The sequence below is a fragment of the Anomaloglossus baeobatrachus genome, chromosome 1, assembly GCF_048569485.1.
Source record: "Anomaloglossus baeobatrachus isolate aAnoBae1 chromosome 1, aAnoBae1.hap1, whole genome shotgun sequence".
Lineage (NCBI taxonomy): Eukaryota > Metazoa > Chordata > Amphibia > Anura > Aromobatidae > Anomaloglossus > Anomaloglossus baeobatrachus.
The window spans coordinates 287,648,065-287,664,292 of record NC_134353.1 but is presented as its reverse complement, the minus strand read 5'-3'; the positions used below and the strand labels follow the sequence as shown (position 1 = coordinate 287,664,292).

The window sequence follows — 16,228 nt, the reverse complement described above, 5'->3', positions numbered from 1 at the left end:
AAGTCTTCTCTTTATGGTAGACTTAGATACTGAAACACCTACTTTCTGGAGGGCGGTCTTCACTTGGGTGCATATTGTGAACGTTTTTCCTTCCCTAAGGAAAGGACTCTGCGATCATCCACCACTATTGTCTTCCATGGACATCGAGGCCTCTTTGAGTTCCCATGCTCTCCACTAAGCTCTTTTATTTAATAATATACCAAATTGTTGATTTGTTCACTCATAACATTTCTGATATCTTTCTGATGGATTTCTTCTTCTTTTTTTCTTTAGCCCAATGATGTTCTGCTTCTCCTCCATTGCGAACTCTTGACTGCATGTTGTGGGTTTACAACAACAACTTCCAAATACAAATGCACATCTGGAATCAGCTCCAGACCTTTGAAAGGCTTAATTGATGATGGACTATTGAGGGAATAGCCCACACAGGCCATTAAAGAGCTTTTGAGATAATTGTCCAATTACCTTTACATGGTAAAGAGCAGTAATTCATAAACCCTGCATTCCAGGAACAAAGACCTATTAATATTACTGTACCAGTAGATGCGCATTCTGTATGGCTGCTCAGGAAATAACATAAGACATGAGAATTAAAACAAAACCCAGATCATCTAAATTACAGATTTCTGACTTTATAAACCAGGTTGCTGAGAAACATGCATGTTGAATTTTAACATGGCCGAAGCAGTGATTCCTTGGGTAACTAGAAATTACTTTTTCCCCTTCCCCCATAAAACATGAGCTGGAGGAATAGCTGATAGTTACCTAATATCTGTGACTGACCTAAAGGGATCAGTTAGTTCTGCTGACTTCCTTATCAGTGACATAGCTACCGATATCTGCCGACTCCTGTGCATCAGAAGCAGAGCGCACCTGACATTCATTATACAACAGCATGGTAGCGTAATGCTCACACGAGCTAGGAGTCATCTAAGTGGTACGCCACTAGCTGCACTCACCTACCGATACAAAAGTGAGCAGTCGGATTTTATTAGGACTAATACAAAAGCCATCAGTTAGACGGATTCCTCCATTAAAAAGGATAATCCCATCTTCAAGATTCCATCACAATATGTAGTGGGTGTAATACCAAATACCTTCAAGTAGAAGTGTAGTATAGTTCTTCTGATTAGCTATACCTCTTACCTCATGTGCAGGGCATTGCAGCTTAGGCATTAATGGCTACGTTTACTCATATAGTGACAGTTAGTTGCTCATGATCATAACCATGGATTTTTAAATTCCAGTAATGCCCTGAACATGGGGTAAGGGACATAGCTAGCCAGAAGAACTATACTACATTTCTAATTGGAGGTATTTGCTAATATAATTATTATTATTATTATACCTACCACATATTATGATAGGATCCTGAAGATAGAAATACCTTTAAGGCTCTAGGTAATAATACTCAACTTCTACAGGTCAGTGTGTTTGGCATGGATATTACAATGCACAGCAAAAGACAAGAAAATGGTGGCACTAACGGATGAGTGCCCTTTTTCTTGCCTTTTGCTGTGGATTTTGATAAATACACTCCATGTACGGGTTGAAAACCACCTAACATAGATTAGTGGTCTGGCCAGAAAGGTTCTGTGTCAGGTGAACATACGGTAAGGTTAAGTGAAGCATAGTATGTGGACTTTTGGTGCCAGACAACTTTCTCCTTTTCTGGATTTGGCATGGATACATGTAGACCTTCTCAAGCACGCTGGTAGCCCCATACTAAAGATGTTCCTCCAAAGTTTACATTTTAAAAAAAAAAAAAAACAAATATAAAACTGAAATAAACATGCAGATAAAAAAAATGTGAAAGTAAATTTAAAAAAAAAAACAAAAAACACAAACAAAAAAAAATCCACACACAACGGCAAACGTTTACAAAGCAGGATACACCACTTTTTTAGCGCAAACTGCACCAAAAATTAGTAAAATTACAGATTTGTGTTAAACACTCAAAAGTGAATGGAAGAAAAATTTGAGAGCAAATCTAGTAAGGCTAAGTTCACATTTCCGCTAAAATCTATCAGTCACAATCCGCTGCTCTTGTAAACAACGGAATCCGTTTAGCGGATTTCGCTGCTCCCATAGACTTGTATGAGCAGCGGATTGTGACTGATGATGCTGCGTTGCACCCTCCGCCCGACTGATCAGTCGTGGAACGACTGACCGCCGGGCGGGAGGAACGCAGCATGTAACGTTTTTTGAGCAGTGAGATCCGTCGGATTTCGCTGCGCATGCTCTCTGGCTCCCTGCACACGTCACCAGCTTTGGTTGGTTACCCGATATTTACCCTGGTTACGGTGCAAGGAGCCAGCGCTAAGCGGTGTAGGCCCGTAACCAAGGTAAATATCGGGTAACCAAGGTAAACATCGGGTGCTTTGCTGTTACCCGATATTTAGGCTGGTTACGTGTGCAGGGAGGCCGACACTTCCCCGCTCGGCCCCGCCCCCTCCCGCACTCCGCACATGTATGTACACACACACACACACGTCCCCAGCCATGCAGACAAGCACTGCCACTGACACCCTCGTCTGGCCCCGCCCCCTGCTCGGCTCCGCCCCCTCCCGCACTTTGCATGTGCACACACACACACATACATACATACATACATGCACATACACACACTCACTCACACATACACTCACCTGTCCCCAGCCATGCAGACCGCAGCACTTCTACTGACATCCTCAGCGCCTGGCCCCGCCCCCCGCTCGGCTCCGCCCCCTCCCGCACTTTGCATGTGCACACACATACATACATACATACATGCACATACACACACTCACTCACTCACAGATACACTCACCTGTCCCCAGCCATGCAGACCGCAGCACTTCTACTGACATCCTCAGCGCCTGGCCCCGCCCCCCGCTCGGCTCTGCCCCCGAACTCTGCCCACCGCACACAACGGAATCCGACAAAGAATTCTGTTCTTTGTCATCCGTTGTACAGCGTTGAACAGCGCATCAGTCACATGCGTCAAGCGACGCATGTGACTGATACAAATCAACGGAAATGTGAACTTAGCCTAAGGCTATGTGTCCACGCTGCGGATTTACCGCGGATATTGCCGCAGATTTGACGCGGATTTTCCGAAAATCTGCAGCAGCGGCACTTCCAAGCCATTTCAATGGCATTTTGGAAATGCCGTGTCCATGCTGCGGATTTTTCCGCGGCGGATTTGCCGCGGATTTTGATCCGGAAAAATCTGCAGCATGTCAATTATTGTTGCGGATTTTGGTGCGGATTTCGGGTATAGAATGGGGAAAATAAAAAAAAAATCTGCATCAAAATCCGCGGAAAATTCGCGGTAATCCGCCGTAAATCTGCGGCAAATCCGCGGCAAAAATAAGGTGCGGATTTGCCGCGAAAGTCGCGGATTTTCATGCAGAAAAATCCGCAGGTACATTCTACCGTGGACACATAGCCTAACGCTCATAGAGACTTCAAAGGGAAATCAAATCTCAAAAAAAAGGAGTGCATCCTTTCAAAACTTAGGCAAAATCACTCCAACTATTTTCTGTGCGCCCAGTAAGGCTAACGTTACACTACTGTTTTCTCTGCAGTCGAGAAAAACGGTCCGATTACGCAAACCAGACCTGATCAAAGTGGGATCCGTTTTTCCCGGCCCGGGTGCAGTCCATTATATTTCACAGGCCCATAGACTTGAATGGCCAAGTGCCATCCGATTCTTGGAGGCAAATCCTGCATGCTGTGATTATTATCGTAAGACCACTCATTCCGATGAAAAAAATTGGACATGTGCATGGCCCCATTGAAAAACATTGGTACGAGTGACATCCGTCAAAACCACTGATAACACTTGTCTTATTTAAACGGTCGTGTGCACGAGCTCTTCTAGTAAATTTGGGTCAATGTGTATACAAAGTACAAAGTCCAGCAGAACATGTAGATGGACTGTGAAGATCCTAAGCACGGAAAGTAAACGCTCATGCTTGACTTGAGATGCAGACAGAGCAAGGAAGGTGTCCAGCCATTTACATATAAAACTTCACCAATTGTTTAGTACAGATTAAAAAGTGGGCAACAGATTATTATTAAATTAACACGTGGTTAATTTATTTTGTAGAAATATCCGTGACTGCTGTAACAAACATTATATTAGAATAATTTTCATTTACTTGATATTAACAATAGATTCAGATTGATGCTGACTGACATAATTTACAAAATTGTTTCAAGATCAGGAATATTACAAAATAAAACTCACTTGGTGAATTCCCAGGTAATCCAGCCTCTTAATCCTCTGTGTTAACTGTCCTACAGTCAAGTCTTATTCCAGTGAAATCCACATTTTTTTTTTATATGTAATTGAGCAGTTAAGATCTATGGGCCAGACATACATCTCCCTGAGAATCTGCCTCAGGAAAATAAATTAAAAAAAAAAAAGAGTTGTTGCCAATGTAAGACATGTAGACCAAGAGAGCAGACTGTCAGTCATTACAAGTCTCAATCTGGTAATGCCTCTTTTTATATAAAATAAGCTCTGGAGGCAAATTCTCAGCGAGATCTATGTCCGGCAAATAGATCTGAACAGCTCATTTATATATTAAGAAAAACGTGTATTTCTCTGCAAAAAGACATCGGATCGTAGATATTAAGGTATCTTTTTATTCAGATTCCTTTGACTTACATGTTTATACGAATGGCTTAGGAGGGATAATCTTAGCGACAGGTTTCCTATAAGTGAGATATTGTATTGGACTCATATTTGCAATGACTAATAGGGGTTGGGTTTTTTTATCCAATGTACATATGAACAAGACAAAAGCCTTGGTATTGTGAACTGGGACTAAGAACTTGAATGCAAGTGATCATTTCCTTTACCACCTTGTTATTCCACTACTGCTAGTTACACCTATCAACAATGGGGAAACTTTGCTGGTGCCAAGAAAAATTAATAAAGACAAAGTTAAATAAACCATGAAAACAAGTTCTGTTGACCTCTCTTAGGAACCATGATAAACAGCCTAAAGCAACTGCTGAGCAGTAAACCAATATTACACTGCCTTATTCCTCGAGGGGTTGGGTGTGCAACATACTAACGTGAAAGCAGGCTCCCAGGCGAGGACTATACATCATCATATTCAGCAACATGAGGATTAAAAACCCAAACAAGAACACCATGCACCCCAAGACAGCCGAACGGATATCCGAGGGTCCAGAACCGCACATGGTACTGAGTAGCATGGCAGGTCATAAATACGACAGGCTCGAGCACACTCGTATATAGTGCACACATACATTATTGATTTCATTTAGCAGAATCCAGCAAGAGAAAATTACTTTTTTCCATTTCAATCAAGAGCCCTTAGATGACCATCTGCTTCCATGAGAGACATCGAGAAGTAACATAGCCCAGAGAATCAAAACTAAATTTACAAGATAAAAAATAAAAACTAAATGCTAACTTATAAAGGCAGAGATACATCAGACCTACTAGATGAACTAAATGACGTACCCCACATGCATTAGGTATGAATGCAGAAGAATAGGAGGTCATAGCTCATATTTGGTCAGTTTAGGATCCATGCCAGGAAAGACTAATGCAAAGGAAAGTCGTTTGTGAGGAACAAAAGCAATGTCACAATAATGGGGATAAATAAATTACAAGAAACAAAAAAGGAATAAGGTCACCTCATTGAACTACCCAAAAAACTACACTATCTGAATTTAGGTGGCAATTACCTATAGGGCTGCTCTGCTTTAAAGGGAATCCGTCAGCAGATTTTTGCCTCCGAAACTATATGACTATAAAGACAAGTCCAACAATACCTTTACTTGGACAGTCCATTCCTCCATTACTGAGAAATCGCAGTAGATCTGCAGCCTCTGTCGCTCTAGCTCTATGCCCTCACCCAGCGCCATCTCCTTCTGCTTGACTGAGAGCTCTACTGTGTGACTTCAGGTAGTCATCAATCATACGGGAGAAGGTGACGCTGGGTGGGGAACAGAGCTGGAGTGGCAGAAGCTGGAGATCTACAACTAACTTTTTAACACCACTTGCATTAAATCAGAAGGCTGATAACTCTGTAACGGAGGAACAGACTGGCCTTGCCTTTGAAAGAGCTACATGTTCATATAAATAGTATGAGCAGGGGTGACGGTCACCCTGTTTAATACAATATTCTCTAAAGGGGTATCCACTACATGGCAACCTTTACTTAAATGTCTGAATAAAATAAGAAAAGCTTATACAAACCAACCGCACCGATACTGGGTTTCCCAGCGCTCATGTGGCATTGCTATGCCATGTAAGAACCGACATTGCTGCTAAATTCAGATTAATGTTCTCTGTGCAATGTAAAAGAGGTCTTCCAGAGCGGAAGATGGTCATTGTAACCAAGAACAAGTTAGTGTTCTCTAATCTGGACAACCCATTAAATGAATTAAAGAAAACATTTCCAATATCCTTTGTAATTAATATTTTAACTTGAAAGTTGAAACAAAACACTTTTCCAATCTGTCCAGTGAGCATGAAGCCCAAGTGTTGAGGATTGCTAAGTTAGAGGTATATTTCTGCCCAGTTGGAAATCTTACTGTGAGGTGAAGGCAGATGTTGACCCATTGAAAAGACTATTATTGTTAGGCAGTGTATGCTTAGCAAGCAGTGATCACCATCACCACCATTGCCGAGCCTTGATGGACAACCTTTAAGCCTTAATGAAGTACAGAATATATTTTTCCATCCTCCAGCAAACGGACACACCATTACCTACCATAAAGCTACTAAAGGGAGAGCCGAAATCAATAGAAGGAACATAAAACCTCAATGCAGATAGCTTCATGGATTATTCACCAACATTGGCAGCACAAGACATCATTCTCCAGTGCTATGTGACATGCAGCAACTCTCCCCATTCTCTCCCCCCCTCTTCTGATAAACCTGTACCATGCATGTGCATCATACAGATCATCCTCGTCCTTACATAATCTCATTCTACTCATGCCTATGATGTGGTTACAATGCAAAAACTTGGCTGTCAGAAAATGCAGACTCAACCACCGGTAGAGGATGCACCATAGATTCTGAGCAATGGTCCTAAAGTTAAAAGCTGGAAGGTGCCCAACATCAACCACACAGAAAGCAAACATCAGGGGTCAGGTAGTCAATGGGCATAAGTATTTGTGACTGGCGAGCTTTTGGGGTGCTTGATAATTGCACTAGACTAAAGTCTGCATCTCCTCCCCACCTGTCATACACTAATACACTACTCACAAAAAGTTTGGGATATTTGGCTTTCGGATGAAATTTCAGGATGAACCTAAAATGCTCTCTAACTTTTTCAGGTGACCTTAATGTGACCTTCTCTAACTTTTGGATGCACATGTCCAACTGTTCAATGTTTCAGGACTTTCTGCACAACTTGCTGTTCTCTAACAAGAGCTTAATGGCAAATTCACAACAGGTGTTTGATCCATGAATCTTCCAATAAATTTAGGGGTACAATTAGAATTACTATTTAAACAGTCCTCATCATACTGTTCACATTTTGACATCATGAGACCAAGACAAAAGTGAACAATTGATCAACAGTACCTCGCCATTGTGAGGCTTCAAGCAGGATGTTCTCAGACAGAAGTGGCTACTGTGCTTAGAGTGTCACAGAGCGTCATCAGCAGGTTGCAACAGAGATAAAGAGAGACTGGAAGAGTCACAGAATGACATAGAACTGGACGTCCTTTGGCCATATCCCACACTGATAACCGCTTGATTGTGAACAATGCCCTTCGGAACCAGATGATGAATGCCACACAAATTAAGTCACATTTAAAAGGAGGCGAGAGGCACGTCGGACCATTTGAAACCTTTAACATCAGCGTGGTCTGTGTGCTAGACGATCTACAGGGGTAATTGACCACACCACCAGGCAGAGGTGTCATCTTGTCAGATGAGGGACTAGTGGGCCTCAGTGCTGTTCACTGATTAAAGTCAATTCATGCGCAGCACAAATGATGGAAGCCAATGATGTTGGAGACGTCAAGGAAAGCACTATGCATCAGCCACTGTTGTCATCAGACGAGCCTTTGGTGGTAGTGGTGTTACAGTGTGCGCAGGTGTATCTAACCAATACAGAACTGCCCTACACTTTGTGAGTGGTACAGTGACAAGCTACTACTGCTTGGATAAAATCTATAATCCAGAATTTGTGCCTCTGCATGAGCAACACAGGCCTAATTTCATCTTCATGCATGACAATGATCCAGCTCATCCAGATTGCATCATTAGGGAACGGCTGCTGGAGACGGGAGGACCTCAAATGGAGTGGCCTGCACTTTCTCCAGACTTGAAGCCCATAGAAAACCTATGGGATCAGTTCAGTCGCTGTGTAGAGGCTCGCAACTCTATACCCCAGAACCTCAATGACCCGAGAGCAGCCATTAAAAGAGGTGTGGGATACCATGCCTCCGCAGACAATAACTCCACTTGTAAACACCATGAGATATCGTTATCAAGCTGTAACTGTAGCTCAAGGCCACATGACAAATTGTTGATACATTGACTTTTTGGGGGTAATACCAAACGCTGTTGGTTTTTGTTTCAATAAACTGTTTGCGATGAGGAAATCTCCATTGCATGCTTCTACTCAAATGCCCTACTATCATGATAAAATATCACTGTGGCGTGAACGTTATATGTTTTACATAAATTTCCCCCGGATGCCAAATATCCTTTTTATAAGTAGTGTATGTAGGCACCTTATGCTACAGTCCTTTGCTATGTAGGAGCGCTGCTGAAAATAAATCCTTGGTTATGTATTAATGATGCATCAGCAGCTTTCAACTTATAGCATATCCATAAATCAATTCCTGTGCACAGGTTATAGATCCACTGTCACAGGTTATAGATCCACCGTCACCAAAGTGACAAGGATCTTCAGATATATCAGGCATCCAAAGTGCTGAATCTTGTATGTTAATAAATCTACATTGCCGCATCAAAAACAGGTGAAATGTTCATCCAAATGGTAAAACGTTTAGCTGCCAAGATCTGCTCCTTAAATAACCTAGACATCCTCATGGGGTAAGGAAAGCGTTAACAAATAAAGACCACAGCGAAGATTTGGTTGGTACATTGTGAATACTATGGGCATGTCAACAGCAAGCTGCAATCGAACAAAATCTCCTACCGCAGTACGGGGTGCATCACATACCGCACTGGGCATGATGCACTTGCTCTGATCCATTGTGATATGGAAACTTTGCCCCTAATCCATATTGATTTCCTGCAGTCTCAGACTATTCTACAGTGGAGGCATTCCCCTAAAATAAATGGCCAATAGTGGGAATTTGCATCAAACCCTATACGTTCTCTAAAAAAGGGTTAATTTCCTAACCTGTGCTTGGAATGTGGCACTGCTCCTACTTGCAGCCCTCCGAGTACTAGACTCTGGAATTTCACCATCCCAGTATTGCTTGCCTGGATTTTCCCAACTCCTACTGGCGGCGATATAATATAGAAAACTATGGTGTCAACAATGGGAGACATAACCTATATATTGGCTATTGTGATGCAGGCCGCAGCCGGGATAGAAGGGGTTAATGAAGAAACCTGAAGAGAATGAGGTAAGAGCGCAGAAACCTGTCCCTGGAGGGGACACCATTGTGAGGACATATTGAGCGCAGGCTTTTCTCCAGTAATCCAGCGTCCTCTGGGGCATCAGGCGATCCCCTAATGCAATATTTACCCATGACACATTGGTACAGATTATATTCCAGATTATCATCCCTGAGCTGTGGAATGTGCCCACGACCTGCAGATCACACACCGCTGTGTATATAGATATCTATATACACACACAGATGGAGTATATGCCCGCCACCTGCAGATCACACACCACTGTGTATATAGATATCTATATACATATACAGATGGAGTATATGCCCGCTACCTGCAGATCACACACCACTGTGTATATAGATATCTATATACACACACAGATGGAGTATATGCCTGCTACCTGCAGATCACACACCGCTGCGTATATAGATATCTATATACATATACAGATGGCGTATATGACCGCCACCGGCAGATCACACACCATTGTGTATATAGATATCTATATACATATACAGATGGAGTATATGCCCGCCACCTGCAGATCACACACCATTGTGTATATAGATATCTATATACATATACAGATGGAGTATATGCCTGCCACCTGCAGATCATACACCGCTGCATATATAGATATCTATACACATATACATACAGATGGAGGATGGAATATGCCTGCTACCTGCAGATCACACACCATTGTGTATATAGATATCTATATACATATACAGATGGAGTATATGCCCGCCACCTGCAGATCACACACCATTGTGTATATAGATATCTATATACATATACAGATGGAGTATATGCCCACCACCTGCAGATCATACACCATTGTGTATATAGATATCTATATACATATACAGATGGAGTATATGCCCGCCACCTGCAGATCACACACCATTGTGTATATAGATATCTATATACATATACAGATGGAGTATATGCCCGCCACCTGCAGATCACACACCATTGTGTATATAGATATCTATATACATATACAGATGGAGTATATGCCCACCACCTGCAGATCATACACCGCTGCATATATAGATATCTATACACTTATACATACCGATGGAGAGTGGAATATGCCTGCTACCTGCAGATCACACACCACTGTGTATATAGATATCTATACACACAGATGGAGGGTGGAATATGCCTGCTACCTGCAGATCACACACCACTGTGTATATAGATATCTATACACACAGATGGAGGGTGGAATGAGAAAATGCTTCATTACAGGCCACACCATAGGGGGCACACCAGCAGAATGCAACATCCACCCACACACAGCAGTCCTGCAGCATGGCAAGGATGGAGGCAGCGCAGAATTAGCACCAATTCCTGCAGAAGAATGAAGGACCCTCCCATTCCAGCCTTCCACCACCCCACCCAATGCCAGGCTGAAGAGGTGGTGCAGCAGCTGCCATATGCTGTCTTACCTTTCACCGCCCTGTCCAGTGTAGATAACTTGGGGTCAATGCTCCTGTGCTCAGACATTTCCAGCTGCAGTGTGGAGGTTGTCAGTGGCTCAATGTCTTTATATCCCGGTGTTTTCCTTCTGCGGTTGTCAGATCTGATTCACCAGCATGAAGATGTGCCTGTCAGCAGCAGCCCTCCCCCCACACATAGAGCAGATTGCTGCAGTGAGCACTGAAATGCAACAGCCTGTCTCCGGCCAGAGACACTGCTCCACTGTATTCCCTGACACTCACTCACACACAGCCAAGGCACTAGCCCTCTGTGCCATCAGCGCAGCCTATCCTCAGCCCAGCTCGGGTTACCGCCACGGCCCGCCCCCTGCTCCCCGTCTGGACGCTCGGATTGGCTGAGCGGTGCCGTCACTCAGGGGTAGGAACCCTTCCAGGTATTTCCCTTCCCCGCAGCTCACTGGTGTTACTATGGCTCTCTCTGCTGTCACTGTGGCTGCAGACGAGGAAGTGGAGGCGGAGTGGGAGGAGGAAACCACAGCGCTGAGAGCAGCCTGGCAGGGAGAAGCCCCACTAGTGATTCCTGTGCAGCGCACGGTCGATGCAGGAGATACCCAGAAAGCTCTGCAATGATTGGAAGATGTGTGGAGACGCCTTATTGGTCGCTGTCGCGGGTCTTGGCTGATTGGATGACTCGGCTTCCTGTCTGGTTATATGGTGGCAGTTCCAGAGTCTCGGCGGTTCGTAGTGTCAGCCGGTTATGTGGCGGGCACGCGTGGCAGTGTCCGGGCAGGACCAGTACTGTGCAGTGTTACCGGGGTCACCGAGGACACCAGACTACTGATGGCGGCACATGCGCAGCTGGTGTGCTGGGAGGGTGCTCAGCGGACACCGTGCTCACCTGTCTGCTGGGCGAAATGCATTAGTCTGCGTGCCTCTGTTATTCCTCTTGGGAATGTAGGAATGGGCAGCCGTGTGTGTGCCTACATAGTGTGGGCTGGGGACAAGGGAGGTAACGTCCAGGGGTCACTTAGCTATGCATGTCCTGGAGGAGCAACAGCAGTAATGCGGATCCCCAGAATTCATACGTATGGATATGATTGGTGCAATCTGTAAGGCAGGGGCCCCAGAGGTAAGGAGGCCCATTTCTACTTTCAAAGATGAAGGAATTGAGTGTTATGATGCGCTCTTGGGGTGCATTGTGTCCAGATACGAGGGGTTGCTGATAAGTTTTTGGCTTTACCAGAAAGAAACAAGATAGGATGATGAAACTTTACATTGATTCCTTTGGACAGCTTGCCAGATCTTTTGGCCTTCAGAGCTACCTTCAATTGGTCCAAAAGTTCTATGTTATACCTTGCATTGATGGTGGAATCCTTTTGAAGGTAGTCCACTAGCAGCACACCCTCCTTATCCCAAAACACAGACGCCATCACCTTAGTGGCTGATTTTTGCACCCTGAACTTCTTTGGACGAGGCTAACCGCTGTGGCGCCCTGTGCCTAGTCGCCACAGAGAACTACATGTATATTGCAATCTGTTTAACATGTATTGTAAGTCTTAATGAGGATTTGGCTATCTGCTGCTCACAACAAAACACACATTTACATACACTCCCTCAGTGAAGCTGTCACTTGAGAGAAAGCCAACTCTTGAGTGATGAGCCCTAAAAGGAGTAAGGGGAGGAGCTTAGTTGTGAGGTAAATTGTGAGGAGAGGTCCTGTTCTGAGGTGATTTCTGGAAACCTCTGGAGGGGCCAGCTACACTTGTCAGGGTATCAGTTCCTAGGTTATTGGTGCCTTCAAGGTTGGTGACCGAACTGAGAGACTGCAGCCTTTGTATAAGGGGCAGTGACATTTGCCTAGGAGCACAGTGGCACGTGTTTGTTTAGGAAACTTCTAGAAGGAATAGAGTTTTCCTATAGGATTCCAGTCACCTGCTCGCCAGAAGGGATCAAAAGTCCAGATTGTTCTTGTCTTGGAGATCCAAGGATACCAAGATACCTATTCGAGGTAGGGAAATAGTGGCAGGAAGAGTACACTGCCACCACACAGCAGGGAAGCCAAACTCCCAGTGAGGTAGAGAAAACCCCCATCATTGTGAAGGCTGGAAACAGTTTCCAGGACTATATGTTTATTTTTTATCTCCACTGGCTAACACGGTACAAAGATATATTTTACCTGTATCAGGACTATATGCAGAGCTACAGTAAAAGGTAAAAGCTCCCTGTCCTGTCTCTGACTGAATTATTCTTTGCTGCACCATCCCTACCTCAACATCCCCAAGAACCAGTCCTAGTTGGGGGAGCAAGAGGACACCCCTCTGGCACTGCGCTTCACCACCTAACTCCTGGGGCCCACCAGCAGTACCTGGCCATACTACAGCCAAACATCCCAACCGGCGTCACAAACTCTATTTTATTTTTCTTTCTCTCCTTTTTTTAAATATTATTTTTACTCCCCATTACAAAAAGCCTGTCGCTCACGCCCTCTACGGCCACATCACCGCTCTTAGCCACCACCATGACATCAGAGGCCTTCGGGGCGGCACACCACTGTGCCTCAACTCTTGACTGCTCCTTGTTTTAAAGGGAACCTGTCACCTGAAATTTCGCTATTAAACTAAAAGAATCCCCTTCTTCAGCTCCTGGGCTGCATTCTAGAAAGGTTCATCTTGCTACTGGCCCCCCTTTCAGACCTAAATAAACACTTTATAAAATCTTACCTTTTGGTATGCTAATGAGGTTTTCTGGCCACGAGGGCGGGTTGTATTGGGTCTGGACGCAGTACAGCCGCCCTCGTGGCCAGAAACCTCATTAGCATACCAAAAGGTAAAATTTTATAAAGTGTTTATTTAGGTCTGAAAGGGGGGCCAGTAGCAAGATGAACCTTTCTAGAATGCAGCCCAGGAGCTGCAGAAGGGGATTTTTTTAGTTTAATAGCGAAATTTCAGGTGACAGGTTCCCTTTAAGGGTCATACAAATAAATCCAGGTCTCATCCATAGTGACCAGTCAATCCAGGAAGTTCTTATCAGTTCGGAAACGCTGACAAATGGAGCAGGAATACTCCTATGCTTCTCTGGTCTGTTGTCAAACATTTGGGGATCCACTTTGCAGATAGCATCCCCATGATGTCTACTATTGCTTTAGCTGAAATTCGTCGATTCTCCAGTATGAGGTTGTGCACCTCATTGACGATCTCCAGAACAACAACCACTCTCAGTTGTCCAGGACCTTCCTCATCATTGGTGCTGAAGTGCTCCGTCTTAAATTTGGCGACACAGTTCTTCTGTTGAATATGAAGGGCATTAATCCCCCAATGTCTGTGATATATCACCATGAATATCATCTTTAGCAGACTTTCCTTTCAGAAACAAGAATTTTTTCACTGCTCTGCTCTCAGTTGCTGTGAATATTGCATTAGACTCCACCATTTTGTTTTCCTGCGTGCATAGAACACTGTTACCGTAAGCTACAAAAACACAATTTTGAAACCGTATATGAGACACATAAGGCTAGTTTCACACTTGCGTTGTTTTTCTTCAGTTGCAATCCGCCGTTTTGGAAAACAGCGGAATCCGTTAACGGATTCCGCTGCTTCCCATAGACTTGTATGGACAACGGATTGTGAGTGATGGACCTGCGTTGCTTCCGCTGGCCGACGCTGCGTTGCTTCCGCCGGGCGGAAGGAACGCAGCATTTAACATTTTTTGAGCAGCGCAATCCGTAGGATTTCGCTGCGCATGCGCTCTCTGGCTCCCTGCACACATAACCAGGGCAGACATCTGGTTACTAAGCAATGCGCTTTGCTAAGTTACCCGATATTTACCTGGCTACGTGTGCAAGGAGCCAGCGCTAAGCGGTGTACGTTGGTAACCAAGGTAAATATGGGGTAACCAAGCAAAGTGCTTTGCTTAGTTAACCGATATTTACCCTGGCTACGTGTGCAGGGAGCCCGACACTTCCCCACTCGGCTCCGCCCCCTCCCGCAGTCCGCATGTATACATGCACACACACACTCTCACCTGTCCCCAGCCATGCATCCCCGCGGCACTGACGTCTTCAACGCCATGGCCCCGCTCGGCTCCACCCACCCCGCACTCCGCCGCATGCCCACATTCTCGACGGCCGAACGATCAGCTGATCACCCGGCGACCGGCTGCTATGAGCGATCAGCTGATCACCCGGCAACCGGCTGCTGTGAGCGATCAGCTGATCGTTCACAATAGTCTGCCACCGGTAAAACAGTAAAGAAGATAAAAAAAAAGAGATTCTGTTTTGTACGATCCGTTGCATCCGTTGTGCCACTAAATGCAACACATCCGTTGCATCCATCACACAACGCAATGCAACGGATGCCGTTCAATCAAAGTGTGAAACTAGCCTAAGGCTATGTGCGCACGTGTGCGCTCTGCACCGCACCTAAAAGGTGAACAGCTGAAAAGCTCTGTTCTGAAGCGCATGGTGCCGGCAGAGAACGTGCGCTCTGCATGCTGCCTCTCCCTATAGACAGCATGCAAACCGCACGGAAGAAGTGACATGTCACTTCTTAGAACGCAGCGATTCGGGCAGCAGCCGAATCGCTGCGTTCTAATATGCCACGTGCGCACGGCTCCTGCATAATCTCCATAGACTGTGCAGTGGACGCAGGACGCATGCAGTTACGCTGCGCTGCAGATCGCAGCGTAACTGCATGTAATACGCACACGTGCGCACATAGCCTAAGGCTTTCATGTGATGTAACATTCATTACCATAGAAACCAAAAAAAATCACAAGACCAAAGACTTATCAGCAGCCCCTCATACTGTTCTTGCACAGGGGCCCTCTTCTTTCTGTGTCTACCAGTGGTGGAATACAAGTATGTAGAAACACATACATGTCAGGAAAGCTGATGGGTGCTCTAAAAAGTGTGTCTGTGTGTGTACACTACAGATCAAAATTAGAGAACAACACAGAATTTCCTAAATCTTAACGTCATTGTGTAGTCCTATGTGATTATATCCTAACATCAGTAGACTAGCAGTATTTTAAGCTTATTTCATAAATTGAATTTATTATAAAGCACATAATAAAAATGTAAATGAGATAAATATAAAAGCACACTGATCAAAAATAGTGTTTTCGAATACCTGCAAGTTATTGGTGTTAATCTGGCACCTGGTGCTAATTTCCTTCTGACAAAACCTATTTAACTGGA

General features: G+C 44.6%; 1 protein-coding gene across 2 annotated transcripts in view; it reads right to left on the bottom strand.

The window, feature by feature from the left end:
- PPP3CA (protein phosphatase 3 catalytic subunit alpha) overlaps nucleotides 1–11,634 on the bottom strand; it is a 348,928-nt gene extending 337,294 nt beyond the window's left edge. For both annotated transcript variants that reach the window (XM_075350740.1, XM_075350748.1), the window contains exon 1: nucleotides 11,044–11,634. In XM_075350740.1, coding sequence (XP_075206855.1) covers nucleotides 11,044–11,101 — 58 coding nt within the window. In that variant the 5' untranslated portion in view covers nucleotides 11,102–11,634. The remainder of the gene's footprint in view (nucleotides 1–11,043) is intronic.
- Between the last annotated feature and the right edge of the window lie 4,594 nt (nucleotides 11,635–16,228).